At 46.5% G+C, this 21,168-nt stretch overlaps 1 protein-coding gene across 1 annotated transcript; it reads right to left on the reverse strand.

Annotated features, from left to right (window-relative positions):
* Positions 1-1,121: 1,121 nt before the first annotated feature.
* On the reverse strand, positions 1,122-20,521 carry ZDHHC22 (zinc finger DHHC-type palmitoyltransferase 22). The gene is made up of 3 exons (XM_040332694.1): positions 20,232-20,521; positions 8,252-8,858; positions 1,122-1,795 (listed from the first exon to the last, which is right to left on the reverse strand). The coding sequence occupies exons 2-3, from the start codon at positions 8,745-8,747 to the stop codon at positions 1,560-1,562; spliced, it is 732 nt and encodes a 243-aa protein (XP_040188628.1). The 5' UTR covers positions 8,748-8,858; positions 20,232-20,521; the 3' UTR covers positions 1,122-1,559.
* Between the last annotated feature and the right edge of the window lie 647 nt (positions 20,522-21,168).

Consider the following 21,168-nt stretch of genomic DNA (forward strand, 5'->3'; position numbering starts at 1 on the left):
TAGTTGACCTGGCTGTTGGGATGGAGTAGCGAGTAAACCCGGCTGTTGGAATGGAATGGTGAGTGGATTCAGCTGTTGGGATGGAGTAGCGAGTGGACCCAGCTGTTGAGATGGAGTAATGAATGGACCCTGCTGTTGGAACGGAGCAGCTAGTGGACCCGGCTATTGGAACAGAGTAGCTAGTGGACCTGGCTGTTGGGATGGAGTAGCTAGTGGGCCTGGCTGTTGGGACAGAGTAGCGAGCAGACCTGGCTGTTGGAACGGAGTAGTGAATGGACTCATCTGTTGGGTCAGAGCAGCAAGTGGACCCATCTGTCAGGATGGAGCAGCGAGTTGACCTGACTATGGGTAAAGAGGAACCAGTGGATTTGGCTGTTGGTCATTCCGGTGGTCCAGGCTTTGAAACCGATACATAACTGGACCTGGTTCTTGGGACAGAGTCTGTGGTCAGGATAGAGCAGCCAGTGGATGCAGCTATTTTGCTACAATGGTTATACTGCATAGACTCAAGGAAGTATAGGTGGCTTAGATATGGACATCTCATAAAAACGACTTACTAGTGAAGAAATCATAATTCAGTATAAGATCCTGCAAGCATTATCAAGCTTCAGGTTTCTAATAACAGTGGCAGTAAAGCTTTCATCTACTAATTTTACATACATAGGCTATTTAACAATGTGATCCCCCAGCTACAGGAAGTAAAGAGTCCAGAGGCCTCAAGCAAATCCTAGAGAGGACTACACAGAGCTGTGCTTTGTGGGTATTTAGCTGCACTACACAGAGCTGTGCTTTGTGGGTATTTAGCTGCATACGGCAAAAATGAAGTACAGTATTAGTCATGCCTTATTGGAAGGATTTGAGTGAATACGAACATAGAGGTCTGAGGCCCCGTACACACGACAGAGTTTCTCGGCAGAATTCACCGAGAAACTCTGTCAAAACCCGGATTCTGCCGAGAAACTCTGTCGTCTGTACAGTTTTGGCTCGATGGAGCCGCCGAGGAGCTCGACGAGAAAATAGAGAACATGTTCTCTATTTTCTCGTTGTTCTATGGGAAAAGGCGGCCCGCCGAGCTCCTCGGCGGCTTCATCCCAAAACTCGACGAGGAACTCGACGTGCCAAGCACGTCGAGTTCCTCGGCCGTGTGTACGGGGCCTGAGAATATAAAGCGTACACTGGTGATGGTAAAGCCTAACTGCTATTGTTCGATATTAAGAGACCTATCACAGTGTCTATAGACTGATCTTTAATATTGCAAGCCTGATCTGCCAGTGTGGCACTGTAAGAGCAATTTGTGGTATATGCTGTGAGAATAATCTTTATAGCTTAGCCTTTCAGGATAAAGCTTGGAGGTTTAGCTACTGATGTGTTATTGCATTTATGTCGCCCTCAGTGCAGAACTGAAGGGTTTAGCTAGTAATTCAGTGAAAGCAGACGACAAACTACAAAGTGCATTCACTATAATTGTGCAGCAATCAGATTCCCTCTGATCATACTCGCAGTGTGTTGTGCTATAGTCTATAGGTGAAGGTGCCATCTGAACTTCCAAGATCCCGTCATCACTTTTCCTTCAGGTGAGGCACAAGGACAGCCAGCATCCATCTCTTTCCAAAGACACTTGTCAAGTTGTCAGCCCAGCGGACGGGGCTGGCTTCTGCTCCTGGGCTCTGGTGACAGGCCGGTCCCCTGGATATGAGCAGCAGCTGGTGAGAACAGAAGGCAGCACAGGCTATACCCACCCCAAACCAGAGATAAAGCATGAGGACGGCCAACATTTCCGAGCTGAGAAGAGAACCTGCAGACAGAGACAGAGACAGGCTATAGACTGGCCAAGAGGTGGACATTATGGTGGAGGACATGGGGTATGGTGCAGACAGACAGGTGTTGTTAGATGAGAGAGCTCTAGGATACACCATGGCCAGGAACAAAGACAGAGGGGGTGGTGAAAAGATGAGACAGACATATGACAGACGGCATTCAGAGCCAGGACCAACCTCTCCTACCCCACTTCTATAAATAGAGGCCAGCACTTGGCTGGGTCCCCATGTGTCATTGTCATAGGAAGACACAAAACTGGGGCAGCGTTTATCAATGTCACAGAACACAAGACGATTTAACTGCTTCTATCCCTAGCACTGGTGAGAGTATATCTAAACCCTTCCTACATGTGGGTTTGATGTTTATTCTGCACTTTTCACAGCATAATCTTTTATCTTGCTAAAATACACTTCCAAAACATCCTTTTAAGTAATTCCCCAATCTCTACAAATTAGATGAATAAACAGATGATTTGATTGTACCATCTGCTTCTGCGTCATATCTAGAAAACATAATTACATTTACACATAGATGTTCTAAAACAGAAGCGGATAAGCTAGATATGAAAGAGGATTAACACAAGTTAGCTTCTGTGACTATCACTGATGGCTTATGCCTCGTACACACGACCGGTTTTCCCGTCGGAAAAACTGCGATGAGAGCTTTTGGCCGGGAATTCCAACCGTGTGTATGCTTCATCGCAGTTTTTCCGACGGGAAAACTGCTGGAAAAAAAAGAGAGCAGGATCCTAGCGGGAAAACTGTTCGTCTGTATGCCTTTCCGACGGGGAAAAAAAAGTGCATGTTCGGAAACAATTCGACGCATGCCCAACATCCAATTCGCATAGCAGGAGATTGTGACCGGCTCTCTATGGAGCTGGTTCACACATCTTTTTAGTGGCTCCAGTGAAAATTGCACAGGAGCCCTGTGCGTCTTTTGGTTGTGGGCTGAAATCGGACCTGAAACGATAAATGGAGATACACCAGACTCCTGCTGGGAGATGCATGTGGCTTAGATGTGAACCCAGCCTTAAGAATATAATCACCTCTGTAGCTGCAGGTATTGTGGAGAAATTCATTTTCAAAATTCTTAAAAGAGGCACTGGAATCGCAACTCCTTGTCTTTGATTTCTATGGAAAATGTTTGAAGCATGGCAGCCCATAACACCTGCAGCTAGGTCAGTGAGGTCAAAATAATGATAAAGCCCACAAGAAGCCCTCCTCAATTTACAACTAATGGAGCAACATTCTCTGATTGTCTACGTCCTGACAGATGCAAAGCAGGGGATCGCAAGGGCATGGTTGTCTAACACGTTACCAATATCTGAGGTTACTTCCCGTATACAATGGGTTCTGATTCATGAAAATCTCACAACTAAATTCAAGGCACCATGCTGAAATTTAGTCAGATCTGGGACCTCTGGATTTCCCACTGTCTTCCAGGAAATTTTAGCTGTCTCATTGAACTCTGAGCTGCAGGGTCGATGGCCGAGACCCCAGTATGGAGACGTGGAACGTCCCTGATCATCTACAAGCCCCCATTCACTTCTCTAAAACAAGCCCCCACTCAATTCTCAAAAACAAGCCCCCACTCAATTCTCAAAAACAAGCCCCCACACATCTCTCAAAAACAAGCTCCCACTCACCTCTCTAAAACAAGCCCCCACTCAACTCTCAAAAACAAGCCCCCACTCATCTCTCTAAAACAGGCCCCCACTCACTTCTCTAAAATAAGCCCCCCCTCAACTCTCTAAAACAAGCCCCCACCCATCTCTCTAAAACAAGCCCCCACTCAACTCTCTAAAACAAGCCCCCACCCAACTCTCTAAAACAAGCCCCCACTCAACTCTCTAAAACAAGCCTCCACCCATCTCTCTAAAACAAGCCCCCACTCACCTCTCTAAGACAAGCCCCCACCCATCTCTCTAAAACAAGCCCCCACTCACCTCTCTAAGACAAGCCCCCACCCATCTCTCTAAAACAAGCCCCCACTCACCTCTCTAAGACAAGCCCCCACCCATCTCTCTAAAACAAGCCCCCACCCAACTCTCTAAAACAAGCCCTAACTCAACTCTCAAAAACAAGCCCCCATTCACTTCTCTAAAACAAGCCCCCACACATCTCTCAAAAACAAGCCCCCACACATCTCTCAAAAACAAGCCCCCACTCACCTCTCTAAAACAAGCCCCCACTCAACTTTCAAAAACAAGCCCCCACTAATCTCTCTAAAACAGGCCCACACTCACTTCTCTAAAATAAGCCCCCCCCCTCAACTCTCTAAAACAAGCCCCCACTCACCTCTCTAAAACAAGCCCCCACCCAACTCTCTAAAACAAGCCCCCACTCAACTATCTAAAACAAGCCCCCACCCAGCTCTCTAAAACAAGCCCCCACCCATCTCTCTAAAACAAGCCCCCACCCATCTCTCTAAAACAAGCCCCCACCCATCTCTCTAAAACAAGCCCCCACCCAGCTCTCTAAAACAAGCCCCCACCCATCTCTCTAAAACAAGCCCCCACCCATCTCTCTAAAACAAGCCCCAACCCAACTCTCTAAAACAAGCCCCAACCCAACTCTCTAAAACAAGCCCCCACTCACCTCTCCAGCTGCATGTATTGCTAATTACTTAATTCCGCTTGTAAATACTTTCCATATATAGTCTGGGTATATGTACACTTAAAGGAGCTTCTCTCCCTGATGTTTCACAATGTCATTAGACCCTTTGTTAGAAATGATATCTAAACCCATTAAAAAAATAGCAAATTGACCAGCTGCATGCACTTCAGCGTTGTCTGCCTCTTATTTTCACCTGGGATATGGGGAGGCTGTGCAGGCTGTACAGTACATTCTTCTCGTAAGCCAAAACAACACAGACTCTATTCCCTATATCTCAAAAGCTGTAGGTAGACGGGAGTGGGGAATACAACGCTTGCTAACCAATGTCTCGCTGTCACAGGCTGTCTGGTTTTAAACTCTTCGTTCTGCATCCTCCGATATTTCCTAGCAATTATGTTTTGCTTTTCCTGCAGACTTTGCTAATATTATTTGAAGCAGTTACCTCAAGGTGTAGAGAAAGGGATATCTCTCCCATTTGCACCTATTAAGGCATAGAAGCTCTCTTTATTTATGAGATCATACTGGGGTAGATTCAGGTACCGCTGCGAACTTCTTACGTAGGCGCAGCGTACCGTTTTTACCCTGCGCCTACGCAAATTATCTGCTCTACGCTTCATTCATGAAGCAGTAGCTACGTAATTTGCGCGGGCGCTCCTTAAAACTGCCCGGCGTAAGGGCGCGTAATTTAAATGATCCCGTAGGGGCGTGGATCATTTAAATTAGGCGCGTTCCCGCGCCGAACGTAGTGCGCATGCTCCGTCGGGAAACTTTCCCGACGTGCATTGCGGCAAATGACGTCGCAAGGACGTCATTTGCTTCAAAGTGAACGTAAATGGCGTCCAGCGCCATTCACATATCACTTACGCAAACGACGTTAAATTTTTAATTTGCGACTCGGGAACGACGGGTATACGTAGCATTGGCTGCCCCTGCTAATAGCAGGAGCAGCCTTACGCGGAACCCGACGAACGGAAACAACGTAAACTGCGTACGCAGGGCTCGCGTAGGGTTGTGAATCGGCGTTAGTATGCAATTTGCATACTATATGCTGACCACTACGGGAACGCCACCTAGCGGCCATCGTAAGAATGCAGCCTACGATACGACGGCATAAGAGCCTTATGCCAGTCATATCTTAGGCTGCAGTCGGCGTAACAAGCTTTCTGAATACAGAAAAGTCGTTACGCCGGCGCAACTAAGCAATTGCGCTGCGTAACTATGGTTACGCAGACACAATTGCTACCTGAATCCACCCCACTATTTTAGAATTTTTGGGGCAAATTCAAAAGTGCCTACAATACACTGTTTAATCTTAATTCATTCTTGCCTACTCATTAGAGCTACAGTGTGATATTTTCTTCTGGGAGATACAAAAAGCTAAGTGGGCCATAGACGGTGCGATCGCTGCGTTCTACAGGCGGGGTCGGCTCCCCCCCACTGTCTGTGTTGATGGGGGAATCAAGCCATTTTCTTTCCTGCAACTGAAAATTCCCCCATTAACACAGACAGTGCAGGGAGCTGTCCCCGCCTGTAGAACACAGTGATTATGGCCAGTGGCTATAACAGCCGCTAGCAATAATCGCATGTAAAATTCAGCAGGCCGGTTGTACTCAAGTTGATCGATCAATCAACTTGGGTACATTCAGCATGCCAATACATGGTTTGAATCTCAGCCAGTTCCTACTGAACCAGTCCAAATTTGAACTATCTATGGCTGGATTTAAAACCTTCACAAGCTACAGTTTGCTTAACCACTTAAGGACCGCCTAACGCCGATATACGTCGGCAGAATGGCACCGCTGGGCACAATCACGTACCTGTACGTGACTGTATAAAGCCCAGCAGTGGGTCGCGTGCGCGCCGGTCCGAAGCTCCGTGACCTCGGCCGCGGGACCCGTGGACCCGAGTCCCGCGATCGGTCCCCAGAGCTGAAGAACGGGGAGAGCCGTGTGTAAACACGGCTTCCCCGTTCTTCACTGTGGCGCTGTCATCGATTGTGTGTTTCCTAATATAGGGACGCACAATCAATGACGTCAGACTTACAGCCACACCCCCCTACAGTTGTAAACACACATGAGGTCACACTTAACCCCTTCAGCGCCCCCTTGTGGTTAACTCCCAAACTGCAAATGTCATTTTCATAGTAAACAATGCATTTTAAATGCATTTTTTGCTGGGAAAATGACAATGGTCCCAAAAATGGGTCAAAAGTGTCCGCCATCATGTCGCAGTGACGAAAAAAATCGCTGATCGTCACCATTAGTAGTAGAAAAAAAAAAAAATACGAAAATGCAATAAAACTATCCCCTATTTTGTAAACGTTATAAATTTTGCGCAAACCAATCAATAAATGCTTATTGCGATTTTTGTTTTACCAAAAATAGGTAGAAGAATACGTATCGGCCTAAACTGAGGAAAAACATTTTTTTATATGTTTTTGGGGGATATTTATTATAGCGAAAAGTAAAAAATATTGCATTTTTTTTCAAAATTGTCGCTCTATTTTTGTTTATAGCGCAAAAAATAAAAACCGCAGAGGTGATCAAATACCACCAAAAGAAAGCTCTATTTGTGGGAAAAAAAGGACGCCAATTTTGTTTGGGAGCCACGTCGCACGACCGCGCAATTGTCAGTTAAAGCAACGCAGTGACGAATCGCAAAAAGGGGCCTGGTCTTTGACCTGCATTTTGGTCCGGGTCTTAAGTGGTTAAGATGCAAACTGAATACTTTTTTGTTACTAAAACCAGCCATAGATGGTCTAAATCTTGACCGGTTTAGCAGGAACCCACTGGGTTGAACGGAAAAAAACTCAAGAGTGTGTATCTGTCACGGTCGCTACCGTGCCAAACGGACAGCAAGGCGTGGTCACGCCCCAGGTGGCTCTGGGTGGAATTGAACCCTGGACCTCCCCGTTGCTGCTCCGGGTCTTTGCCTCTGAGCCACTTCTCAGTTGATATCCTGCTTGCTGTCCGTCGGAGCCTGGTTCTGAACTATGTGCTGATTGCCTGTCTCTGGATCTCCCTACAATCTGCACTTGTCTATCCTGGTCCAGCTGAGGCAGGTTTCATAATCAACCAGGGTATAAAGCCCTGCCTCACTATGAGGGATGTGTCAGTTCATTGTTCTCTGATTGTCCTGTCTGTGCCAACGGTTTCTGTGGTTGTCTGCAGCTACAAGACTGACCCCGGCTTCTGACCCTTTTGGCTTACGTACCCTGGAATGCTGCTGTCCCCTTCCCCTTGACCCCGGCCTGTACTTTTGGACTTTCCCTGCCTTCTCCAGCCCTTGACCCACGGCTTGTGCCCCAGACTTGTCTTTGGTTCCTGTCTGCAAACCCTGAACTTTCTGTCAGTAGTTACCTGACCCTCGGCTGTCATCAGTGTACCCCGTCTGCTCAGCTACAAGACTGACCCCGGCTTCTGACCTTACTCTGAATTCTGGAATCCTGGGCCACGGCTATACTTTTTTTTTCACAAGAAAAGGCCACGGCTATACTTGACTATCCTTGGCTAATCCCTATCTAGCCCCATGCACAGACTCACAGCCCAGGTAGTGTCTTACCTTATTACCGTGGGCTGTGTGTACCTGCAAGGGTGAGCTTACAAATCTGCCATATGGACTCCACTCAAGGTAAGCCCTCACAGTATCCAGGCTTTCGGTAGTGAGAAGCCTGTTTGTTTGTTTTTTTCCTGCCCTGGGGCCTACTATATTTTATAATTGCCAATACTAGATCTACCCAGGCCAGAGCATCCTCAGACTTCTACACCCACAGCCTGGGTTTATCTCAATGGAAGAATTGCGCATTCCTAATATCTGACCTGAGAAGAAGCGTGTGACAGATAGAGGCAACAGTCTGAGGAAGGCCAAGGGCTCGGAGAAAGACAGGGAGAAGTTGCTTGAGATGTAGCCAAGTCCCACCACCATGGAGTGGAAGCAGCTGCAGGAAGCATGGAGGCAGAGCAAGACAAAGCTGCGCAGATTGCTGCGACTAATACATGTCCCGGTGAAGAAGCAGTGGTGTTCCTTGTCCCCCAATATTCGCACACATATGCAGCAGAATGGTTTATCTGCTGTTTCAGCCTCTCCGCCATGTCCACCAGTAGCTGGGCTCTTCCAGATGACCAAAATGTAATTCCCAACAACATTGATAAGAAAAAAGAAGAACATCGATGAATGAAGGAGGCCAGAGAGTGTTAAAGAGTTCCCATTGCACATGCCCGGGAGGAAGAAGAAGATTTGGAGACAGAACGTCACAGCAAGTAGACACAGGAAGTAAAATGGGGCCATTATATTTAGTATATGCAGGAGAAGCATGACGTAGAGAACAGCCCTAGCATGGCAGGAGGTCTGTCCACACAATAAACTGAGCCTGCAGGGAGCATTAATATCCAACTTTTAGACGGACCACCAGCGTGACCAATGTTCCTATGCGGGGAACAGAAAAAGGAGGTTAATACCAACCTACAAGAGGACATGTCACACTCACACAGCCCAAAATGCCATTCTGTGTCTCGCTGCACATTGATACAAGAAGATTACAGGTAACTATTAGCTTGTATTCAGCAATATATCCTTTTAGTGCATACCTCTTTTTGACCCAGGTACACTTTAATGGTAGCATTACCATTCGCTGCATGATATAAGACACAGGATAATGAGAAACTACCAGTGACTGCTCCCTAAGATTAGGGCCGGCCATAGACGGTTTGAATTTCAGCCGGTTCAGCAGGAACTGGCCAAGGATTGAACAAAGTGAATCAAGTCGACCGATCAATCAACTTGGATACAACCAGCCTGCCGGATTCACTTGTGATTATGGCTAGTGGCTGCCGGCGGGGACAGCTCCACACCATCACCAGGAGAAGAAAATTGCTCGGCAGGAGGAATTCCCCTGTGAGCACTGTCTGTGTTGATAGGGGAATCGTGCAAATTTGCACCGTCTATGGCCTGCCTTACTTGGAACCCCAGCTTCTCTTATTACAGCCATCATGACTACTGGTGAAGCTTGAAGCTCCAGGCAATCAACTAAAATACTCAAATGAAATATATACATGGGAGCTGTTATACCTGCTAAATTATATGAATTTCGGTCCACTAAATCCTGGGATTTACAGAGCATATAAGGCCCCGTACACACGACCGAACATGTCTGCTGAAACTGGTCCGCGGACCAGTTTCAGCCGACCGGACAGGTTTCCAGCGGACATTTGTCCAGCCGACCGTTTTCCAGCGGACAAATGTTTCTTAGCATGCTAAGAAACATGTCCGCTGGAAGCCTGTCCGTCGGACATGTTCGGTCGTCTGTACAGACAAAGGCCCAGATTCAAGAAGCTATTGCGCCCGCGCAACCATAGGTTGCGCGGCGCAATAGCTGTTTTGCTCCCGCGTAGCGAATGCCCCTGATTCAGGAACATCGCTACGCGGACTGCAGCCTAGGATATGACAGACATAAGCCTCCTTATGCCTTCATATCTCAGGCTGCATTCTTGCGTTGGCCGCTAGGGGGCGCGGCCATTGTGATCGGCGTATAGTATGCAAATTGCATACTACCACCGATTCACAAAAGTTGCGCGGGCCCTGCGCACGCAAGGTACGGAGTTTCCGTACGGCAACTTTAGCGTAAGGCTGCTCCTACTCATAGTAGGCGCAGCCAATGCTAAAGTATAGCCACCCTTCCCGCTCGTGAAATTTGAATTTCACGTCGTTTACGTAAGTGATTCGTGAATGGCGCTGGACGCCATTCACGTTCACTTAGAAGCAAATGACGTCCTTGCGACGTCATTTGCCGCAATGCACGTCGGGAAAGTTTTCCGACGGAGCATGCGCTGTTCGCTCGGCGCGGGAGCGCGCCTAATTTAAATGATTCCCGCCCCCGGCGGGATCATTTACATTAGGCGCCCTTACGCAGGGCAAATTAGCATAGCGCCCGCGCAATTTACGGAGCTACTGCTCCGTGAATCGCGGGCAAATCGAAATATTTGCGTGGGCACAGAGCAAAAATCGTTGCCCTTTGCCCACGCAAATATTGCGCGGATCTACCCGAATCTGGGCCAAACTGTACATGTCCGCTCGGCCGCCATCCCTCGCAGGCGTCGAAGTGATTCAACGCATGCGTGGAAGCATTGACCTTCCAGGGCCGCGCACATCGCCGCGTAATCGTCGCGGCCACGTCACCGCGTATCGTGTACGCGCGGATTTTTGTCTGATGGTGTGTACAACCATCAGAATGAAATCTCCGGGCGGACATGTCCACTCAAAACGGTCCGGCGGACCGATTTCAGCGGACAGTCCGTCCATGTGTACGAGGCCTAATAGTTATTGGTTGCTTTCAACTGGACTTCTTCTGTAATACTGAAGATATTTTGTAGCTTATCTAAGCCACTTCTTTGGTTCCAATGCGTGTCAGGAACATACACCAGGTAGCAAAGCCACCTTAATCCAATCACCATGGAAAGGCAGATGTTATTGTTCAAGAACAGGCTAGGTGCAGTGTTATTTTCATCATAATTTTCGTCAGCTGCATGTTTTCAGTAGTGAAAACGAAAAAAAAAAAAAATTGGAATTTTGGCAATTCCTGAAAACTATGAGGAAAATGAATTCCAATTTTCGTCAATGAACCAGGTACCCGTCCCCACTTCAGAGAGATCTCGGCGTGGCAAGATCACTCAGAAGTTGGTCCCCCCCGCCGCCAGGCCATTCAGAAAGCGCAGCATGCTTTGCGCATGCACAGTAGGGAACCGGCTGTGAGCTTTACTGCCGGTTTCCCTGAGGCCCCTTTCACACGGGCGTACCTTTCAGGTCCGCCTGTCAGTTTTGTCGGCGGACCTGAACGGGCGCTCCATGCAATCCTATGGGTGACATGTCTGCTGACACCCGACCTGCTCCGATCCGCTAAAATCAGACGTATGGCGATACGTCGCCACCCGTCCATGGCGGATCGGATCGGGTAAGATCTGATGAAAACGGACATGCTGTGCGTTTTCGTTCGATCTCTCCATAGGAGACAGCGGCGCTCGACAAGCCCCTCCCCGCTTAGTGATCAGAGAGGGAACTGTCATCCGCCAGCTCAGCGGAGATCAATGGAGAGATCTCTCGCTGAGCTGGTGGACTCCGCTGCAACGGATCCGCCTCTTGTGAATGAGGCCTTACAGACAATGGCAGCTGCAGCACCCGAGATTCGATGGAAACATCGGCTGGGGTGCCGACATCGCTGGACTCCAGGACAGGTAAGTGTCCTAATATTAAAAGTCAGCAGGTACAGTATGCATAGCTGCTGACTTTTAATTTTTGGCTGGAGGGAGGCAGAACTCTGCTTTAAATAATGCATTGTAATTTAACTAAACTCATTTGGGGCAGATCCTCAAAGAAATTACGTCGGCGTATCTCTTGATACTCCGCGTAATTTCAAATTTGGCGCGTCGTATCTTTGTTTTGGTATCCACAAAACAAGATACGACGGCATCTGTGTTAGATCCGACAGGCGTACGTCTTCGTACGCCGTCGGATCTTAGATGCAATTTTTCGGCTTCCGCTTGGTGGCGTTCCCGTCGTAATCCGCCTGGAGTATGCAAATTAGCTATTTCTGACGATCCACGAACGTACGACCGGCTGTTGCATTTTTTTACGTCGTTTCCGTTCGGCTTTTTCCGGCGTATAGTTAAAGCTGCTATATGGTGGCGTACTTAATGTTAAGTATGGCCGTCGTTCCCGCGTCTAATTTTGAAAATTTTACGTTGTTTGCGTAAGTCGTCCGTGAATGGGGCTGGACACCATTTACGTTCACGTTGAAAACAATGACATCCTTGCGACGTCATTTGGAGCAATGCACCCTGGGAGTTTTTACGGACGGCGCATGCGCAGTTCGTTCGGCACGGGGACGCGCTTCATTTAAATGAAACACGCCCCCTACCCGCCCAATTTGAATTCCGCCGCGAGAGATACACTACGCCGCCGTAACTTACGGCGCGAATTCGTTGAGGATTCAAACCAACTCAAAGTAAGTTACAGCGGCGTAGCGTATTTGACATCTGCGCCGGGTGCAGCGTATGTATGTGGATCTGCCCCATTTGATTTTAGTTGACTAAAATGTAAGAGAGATTTTAGTCTACTAAAATCTGGCAAAAACTAAAATGGCATTTTACTCAAAAGGTTATGACTAAAACGAAAACGAAATTGACGTAAACATTTACTGGGTAGGAGATGTGAAAGTTCTAGTTACATGATCTTATCCTGGATGTCAGGAAGACTTCATAACTGTTCATTCTTCTAGTTACGTGGCAGAATTTGCTATCAAATCGCTGGGGTGAAGATGTTAAGGCCCCTTTCAGACGGACGGCTGTTTTGCCGCAGTTAAAAGCACTACAAATGTTTTGTGAAATTCAGGGCTCCAGGCACTGCGATTAGCTGCATTTGCACATTGCGATTACATGCGTTTACGTGCGTTTAACTGCGGCCGCGTTTAGCTGCGATATTCATTTCCATAGCAACCATTTTTATTTTTTTTGTTTTTGTTTGGGTCCCTTGAATTCTAAAACGCTGCTATCCGCAGTTGACAAAAAAAGACTGCGATTACCTGCGGTTATGTGCATATAGCTGCGCTACATTGCACCTGGACGCATTCAATTCTATTTTTTCTATTCGCACCAAACCGCATGTAATGTAATCGCGCGCAAACGCTGTGTGTGAATGGGGCCATAGGAAAACATTGTGTGCTTTTAGCTGCGGTAGAAAAATAGAAAATCCGCAGCTAAAAGCACCATTCTATCCATCCGTCTGAAAGGGGCCTTATATGGTATTATATGTGGAAGACAAATGGTGCTGAAGATCCCACCCCTGTTCAGCCACAGACTTTGAAAGCCCTCTTGAAATATTGGTGTTCTTTGACTTTAAACTCTGTGGGCCAGATCCATGTACATGCGCCTATCTTTAGGCGGGCGTAGCGTATCTCAGAAACGCTACGCCGCCGTAACTTAGAAAGGCGAGTACTGTATTCACAAAGAAGTTACGCCTTTAGTTACGGCGGCGTAGCATATATCGGGCGGCGTAAGCCCGCCTAATTCAAAATAGGCTGGTTGGGGGCGTGTTCTATGCTAACTAATCGTGACCCCACATATTTGACATTTTTTACGAACGGCGCATGCGCCGTCCGTGAAAGAATCCCAGTGCGCATGCTCCAAATTACTCCGCAAATCGTCAATGCTTTAGACGTGAACGTAACTTACGCACAGCCCTATTCGCGAACGACTTACGCAAACAACGTAAAACATTCGACGGTGGCCCGACGTCCATACTTAACATTGCGTACGCCTCATATAGCAGGGGTAATTTTACCCCGGAAAAAGCCTTACGTAAACGACGTAAAAAAATTCGCCGGGCGTACGTACGTTTGTGAATCGGCGTATCTACCTAATTTGCATATTCCTCGCGTAAATCTACGGAAGCGCCACCTAGCGGCCAGCGTAAATATGCAACTAAGATACGACGGCGTAAGAGGTTTATGCCAGTCGGATCTTAGCTAAATTCCGGCGTGTCTTGTTTTCTGAATACAGAAAAAAGATACGCCGGAGCATCCTAGAAGATACGCCAGCGTAACTTCTTTGTGGATCTGGCCCTGTGTTTGTTGTCTTTGACATATAATGTCATTTTTAATATCTCTAACCTGGCGTTATGACAACAATTCACACCTTCAGACACGTAAAGCTAAGGATTAACACCCGTGAAGCCTTCTTTCGACACCAAGGATATGATTATGCAACTAGAACGGGGTGGTTCCACAACTTTCACACCTCCTATCCTTTTCATGGACAATAACACATGCCTTTCCATGGTGATTAGATTAAGGTGTTTGTGCTACCTGTGTGAATATAAATGCTGTTGGATTTTCCTGCTCATTAGAACTGCAGAAGTAGCTTGGAAAAGCTACAAAATGTCTTTAACCTCTTCCCAACTGTGCTATAGCCAAAGGATGGATACAGCACGGTCATCCAGTGGGTGTCCAGGGACATCCTTCCAAAAACATCCAAACCCGCATGCCCCCTGTCCTATCAGTGCCACATATCAGTGCTGCCTCATTAGTGCCCATTAGTGCAGCCTATCAGTGCACATCAGCAAAAGAAAAAAAAAATATTTGCCAAATTTTATAACAGAAACAAAAATATAAACTTTTTTTTAAAAAACAAATTACTTTTTTTTTCCGTTTGTTTAGCAAAAAAAAAAAAAATAAACAAACAAGTGGCAATTAAATGCCACAAAAAAAAAAGCTCTATCTGTCTCAAAAAAATGATAACAATGTTATATGGGCACAGTGTTGCATGACCACGCAATTGTCATTCAATATGCGACAGTGATGAATGCTGAAAATTGGCCTGGGCAGAAAGGGGGTGAAAATGCCTGATATTGAACCGGTTAAAATGACTGGACCTGATCAACACCTTTATACAGTTATTTTGTAGCAGTATCTGCTGTTTCCACTGCAAATAAACCCAAGATCTGCAAAAAAAAAAAAAAAAAAAAAAAAAAAAAAAAATGACTGGACAAGTCCAGATGAATGCGACCAACTACTACTAGATATGCCATGACCTGGATCAATAAGAACCTTCACAGACATGTTTTAGTACTGCAGTTAAAGTGATTGTAAAGTCTTGTGTTTTTTTTTTTGTTAAACATAACAAACATGTCCCGTGTAGTGATTTTGCACAGAGCATCCTGGATCCTCCTCTTCTCGGGTCCCTCTTCGGTGCTCCTTAACCCTCCCTCCTGTTAAGAGCCTCCCACCCACGGCTGATAACGTAACTTCCTGCGGCGCAGTGTCTCCTGGGAGCTTGGTGTCATAATTCCCAGGAGTCAGTGTGGATCGCCGCCACTTAGCATTGTGAGAGTTCTTCGTTTGCCATCACAACGGTGTGGGCACTTCCGATGCCGCCGCCCATTGTGGTGGCAACGTCAGAAGTTTACGGTGCTGTGAGCCGAACATACTGTGCATGCGAGAGAACGGGCGGTGCTTGCTGGTCGCTCAGCTGCACCGTATCCCGGAAGATTCTGCTTGTGGGCTGCACATGCCCACAAGCAATATGGGAACTGCCGAGACAGCAGAATATAAGGTATTTTCTAATCTATAACAGTGAGGCCTCGTACACACGACAGAGATTCTCGGCAGAATTCACCGAGAAACTCGGTCAAAACCCGGATTCTGCCGAGAATCTCTGTCGTCTGTACAGTTTTGGCTCGATGGAGCCGCCGAGGAACTCGACGAGAAAATAGAGAACATGTTCTCTATTTTCTCGTTGTCCTCGTTCTTCTATGGGAGAAGCCGGCCCGCCGAGCTCCTCGGCGGCTTCATCCCAAAACTCGACGAGGAACTCGACGTGCCAAGCACGTCGAGTTCCTCTGTCGTGTGTACGAGGCCTGATGGTGAACCTTGGCACCCCAGATGTTTTGGAACTACATTTCCCATGATGCTCATGCACTCTGCAGTGTAGTTGAGCATCATGGGAAATGTAGTTCCAAAACATCTGGGGTGCCAAGGTTCACCATCACTGATCTATAATCTTCAATCTTGCGGCAAAATTAACAAAATAAGTGAGTGGCATTAGTCAATGTAATGATCCTAAGAAATGCATTATAAAAAAAAAAAATTTTTTGTTGGAACTCCGCTTTAAAGCAAACCAGTCACCATCAGTGCAAAATAGGTTTGCAGTCAGAGAGTGCACAATCACTGCGCTGCGCATGCGTTGGTCCTAGTAGCCTAAATGGTAAGGCTGACAGCATAACTGGGGTCTGAAAACAAAAAATTGCGAGCACAAAGGTTTTTATATTATAGAAGAGATGTACTATATCTCTTCCGTAACAAAGGCTTCTTACCTTCCTTCTACACCAAGCTGTGCGTGCGCAGGAGTTACATCATTACACACCAGCCAAACAACATTGTCAAATACCCTGAACCTGGAAAAACGCTGGGGAGGAGATGTCGGCTTCAGCGAAGGAGCTTGCAGAGGTCGCACCCCTAGAGTGAAGCTATGGCTGGGTACACGCGGGACAAAAATCAGCCGCAAACAGTCAATTCAGCAGAAACCGTTCAACTTTTGGCCCCCCCGTGTGCAGCCCCCTGTCTGACAGAAGCCAGTCTTATGAACAGCTTCTGTCGAACACGCATGCTGGGAAACCAACATCCTATCAGAGCTTGCAGCTAATGGCTTGCAAGTGCTGATCGGTGTTAATACAGCGATCTGTAATTTTTTCAGCTCGAAAAAAAAAAATTATAGGCCCAGATTCTCAAAGGAGAAACGATGCCTGATTCATAGAATTTCTATTAGATCCGACCGGCGTAAATCTTTTACGCCGTCGGATCTTAACTGCATATTTACGCTGGCCGCTAGGGGCGTGTACGGTGATTTACGCCTAGAAATATGTAAATCAGCTAGATACGTGAATTCACGAACGTACGCCCGGCCGACGCAGTACAGATACGCCGTTTACGTTAGGCTTTTCCCGGCGTAAAGTTACCCCTGCTATATGGTGGCGTACATGCTAAGTATGGCCGTCGTTCCTGCGTCGAAATTTGAAAATTTTACGTCGTTTGCGTAAGTCGTCCGTGAATGGGGCTGGACGTCATTTACGTTCACGTCGAAACCAATTCGTCCTTGCGGCGTACTTTGGAGCAATGCACACTGGGATATTCCACGGACGGCGCATGCGCCGTTCGTGAAAAACGTCAATCACGTTGGGTCATGGTTAATTTAAATAACACACGCCCACCTCTTCACAATTTGAATTAGGCGGGCTTACGCCGGCCTATTTACGCTACGCCGCCGCAACTTACGGAGCAAGTGCTTTGAGAATACAGCACTAAGTTGCGGAGGCGTAACGTAAATAGGATACGTTACGCCCGCACAAAATTACGCCAGACAATGAGAATCTGGCCCAATACCTGCATGATTATGTTGTTTTTATCTACTCAGTGTTAAGTGTTAAAGTAAAATTGTGGCCAGTTTATTCATATTTATATATTTTAACAAGTAATACGTGAGTTTTAAATCAAGCCCTCGATGATCTCACTAGCTTCAGGCAATGTGGAATAATTCATCCTCAAACTATACATCAAAACCACTTTCAGTTTCTCCCAGTAGCTTGTTTTTCTGTCAACCTTCTTAATAGCCTACTGGCATTCTAGCCTCTAATGTTATGGTGAGCAGCAATAGGTGGCACTTGGAGAATCTTTCTACATCTCTTCTCCCCTCCATAGACACAAAACACATTCCCATGTCTGCAGCCTCTTTTGGACACAAGATAGTCTGAAGAAACTTCTAGCACTGTACAAATACCCTGTACATTGTGCTGTACTTATCATATTATATATATATATATATATATATATATATATATATATATATATATATATATACAGTATCTCACAAAAGTGAGTACACCCCTCACATTTGTGTAAATATTTTCTTGTATCTTTTCATGTGACAACACTGAAGAAATTACACTTTGCTACAATGTTGTGTAGTGAGTGTACAGCTTGTATAACAGTGTAAATTTGCTGTCCCCTCAAAATAACTCAACACATAACCATTAATGTCTAAACCACTTGCAGCAAAAGTGAGTACATCCCTAAGTGAAAATGTCCCAATTGGGCCCAATTAGCCATTTTCCCTCCCCGGTGTCATGTGACTCGTTATAAACGACAGCCATGCAGAACACTTTAATGCAGTGTGTGGCGTATGGTCTGAACATTGACAGGCTGACCCCCCCCCCCCCCATCCCTTCAACCTCTGCAGCAATGCTGGCAGCACTCATACTACTATTTCCCAAAGACAACCTCTGGATATGACGCTGAGCACGGCACTCAACCTCTTTGGTCGACCATGGCGAGGCCTGTTCTGAGTGGAACCCGTCCTGTATGGTCTTGGCCACCGTGCTGCAGCTCAGTTTATAACGAGTCACATGACACCGGGGAGGGAAAATGGCTAATTGGGCCCAATTTGGACATTTTCACTTAGGGATGTACTCACTTTTGTTGCAAGCGGTTTAGACATTAATGGCTGTGTGTTGAGTTATTTTGAGGGGACAGCAAATTTACAATGTTATACAAGCTGTACACTCTCTACACAACATTGTAGCAAAGTGTAATTTCTTTAGTGTTGTCACATGAAAAGAGATACTGTATATACACCATATATTGTATATGTACCCTGTATGCTGTGCAGTACTTGTCCTATATACCAGACATTGTGCATGTACCCCCCCCCCCCCTCCCCCCATATTCTGTGCTGTACTTGTCCTATATACCAGTGGTGATCAACCCTGTCCTGCAGGGCCCACTAACAGGCCAGGTTTGCAAGATAACTGAAATACATCACAGCTGATATAATTTGCTCCTCAGTGATTGCAGTATTCTAGTCTGCATCTCCCCAAGGTAATACATAAAATCTGGCCTGTTAGTGGGCCCTGCAGGACAGGGTTGATGACCACTGCTATATACCAAGCATTGTACATGTACCCCCCCCCCCCCCCGTATTCTGTGCTGTACTTGTCCTATATACCAAACATTGTGCATGTACCCCCCCCCCCCGTATTCTGTGCTGTACTTGTCCTATATACCAAACATTGTGCATGTACCCCCCCCCCCGTATTCTGTGCTGTACTTGTCCTATATACCAAGCATTGTACATGTACCCCATGTTCTCTGCTGTACTTGTCCTACATAACATACCATACGTTGTATGAACTGCTCGGTACAAACACTCTGTAGACTTCACTGTACACAGAAAAGTTATATACCATCATTGTACTTGCAAACTCTGTACTGCCATGCACTGCTCTGTATACACACATACTGCGCTCATACTGCATACATTATACACTGTGCTAGACTTACATTTAGTGCGCTGCAATATATATTCATGTTGTGCACAGCAATGTATTGTATAAACACACTGTACTCACATTGTGTACACTACACTCACACTGTACATACTGCACTATACACACACTGTATACAGTATACACTTCACGGAGTGTGTGTACTTCACAATATACACACTGCACTGACTGTATACACTACACCACACTATACACTGTACTCACAAGTATACACTGCACTATATATACTCTGCACTCATACTGAATACACTTCCCTCACCTCATATACACCACTATATATACACTGTACTCACCTTATATACATGGCACTGTATACATACTGTACCTTGTATAAAAGGCACTGTATACCCACTGTACACACTGTATACACTGCACTGTACTCACCTTATATACATGGCACTGTATACATACTGTACCTTGTATACAAGACACTGTATACCCACTGTACACACTGTATACACTGCACTGTACTCACCTTATATACATGGCACTGTATACATACTGTACCTTGTATAAAAGGCACTGTATACCCACTGTACACACTGTATACACTGCACTGTACTCACCTTATATACATGGCACTGTATACATACTGTACCTTGTATACAAGACACTGTATACCAACTGTACTCACGCTGTACATATAATATTGTATACACACTGTACACATGGCACTCTATACATACTGTACGCACACTGTATACACTGCACTGTACGTGTACCCTTTGCCCTAGGCTGTTTTGGGTGCACAGGTAACCCGCCTGTCCTACCTCTATTTGGGTGTGAATTGTAGAAAGTAAATACTAAAAGTTGGAGACTGTGCAGAGATTGAATCGTGTCTTCTCCTGGGCTCCCCTATGCTCAGCATCTGTAGTGTGTCAGCTCTTCTGCCTACCCTCTCCGTGTCCCACTGACCTTGGCCAGAAAAGGAGCTTTCCGTCTGTCTGCAGTGCTGGTCCCGGCTCATCCTGAGGTGGCTTCATCTGTAATATCTCATTCAGCATCCATTCTCCTCCCCCTATACCACATACCTGCCCTCCCCTCCTCTTCACCCCCTCCTCTCTATCCTGTACTGGATACCCGTCCTCTTCTGCTTCCCATCCCTCCTCTCCATCCTATACCAGACACCTGCCTCCTCTCCTCTGCAGCCTCTACTGTATACCTGCCTCCTCTCCTCTACATCCTCTATTGTATACCTGCCTCCTCTCCTCTATATCCTCTACTGCATACCTGTCTCCTCTCCTCTACATCCTCTATTGTATACCTGTCTCCTCTCCTCTACATCCTCTACTGCATACCTGTCTCCTCTCCTCTACTGTATACCTGTCTCCTCTCCTCTACATCCTCTACTGTATACCTGTCTCCTCTCCTCTACATCCTCTACTGTATAGCTGTCTCCTCTCTACATCCTCTATTGTATACATGTCTCCTCTCCTCTACATCCTCTACTGTATACCTGTCTCCTCTCCTCTACATCCTCTACTGTATACCTGCCTCCTCTCCTCTACATCCTCTATTGTATACCTGCCTCCTCTCCTCTATATCCTCTACTGCATACCTGTCTCCTCTCCTCTACATCCTCTATTGTATACCTGTCTCCTCTCCTCTACATCCTCTACTGCATACCTGTCTCCTCTCCTCTACTGTATACCTGTCTCCTCTCCTCTACATCCTCTATTGTATACCTGTCTCCTCTCCTCTACATCCTCTACTGCATGGGTCTTCAAACTACGGCCCTCCAGTTGTTCAGGAACTACAATTCCCATCATGCCTAGTCATGTCTGTGAATGTCAGTGTGTTGCAATGCCTCATGGGATGTGTAGTTCTACAACAGCTGGAGGGCCGTAGTTTG

Source organism: Rana temporaria, chromosome 13, assembly GCF_905171775.1.
Source record: "Rana temporaria chromosome 13, aRanTem1.1, whole genome shotgun sequence".
In the NCBI taxonomy this organism is placed as follows: domain Eukaryota; kingdom Metazoa; phylum Chordata; class Amphibia; order Anura; family Ranidae; genus Rana; species Rana temporaria.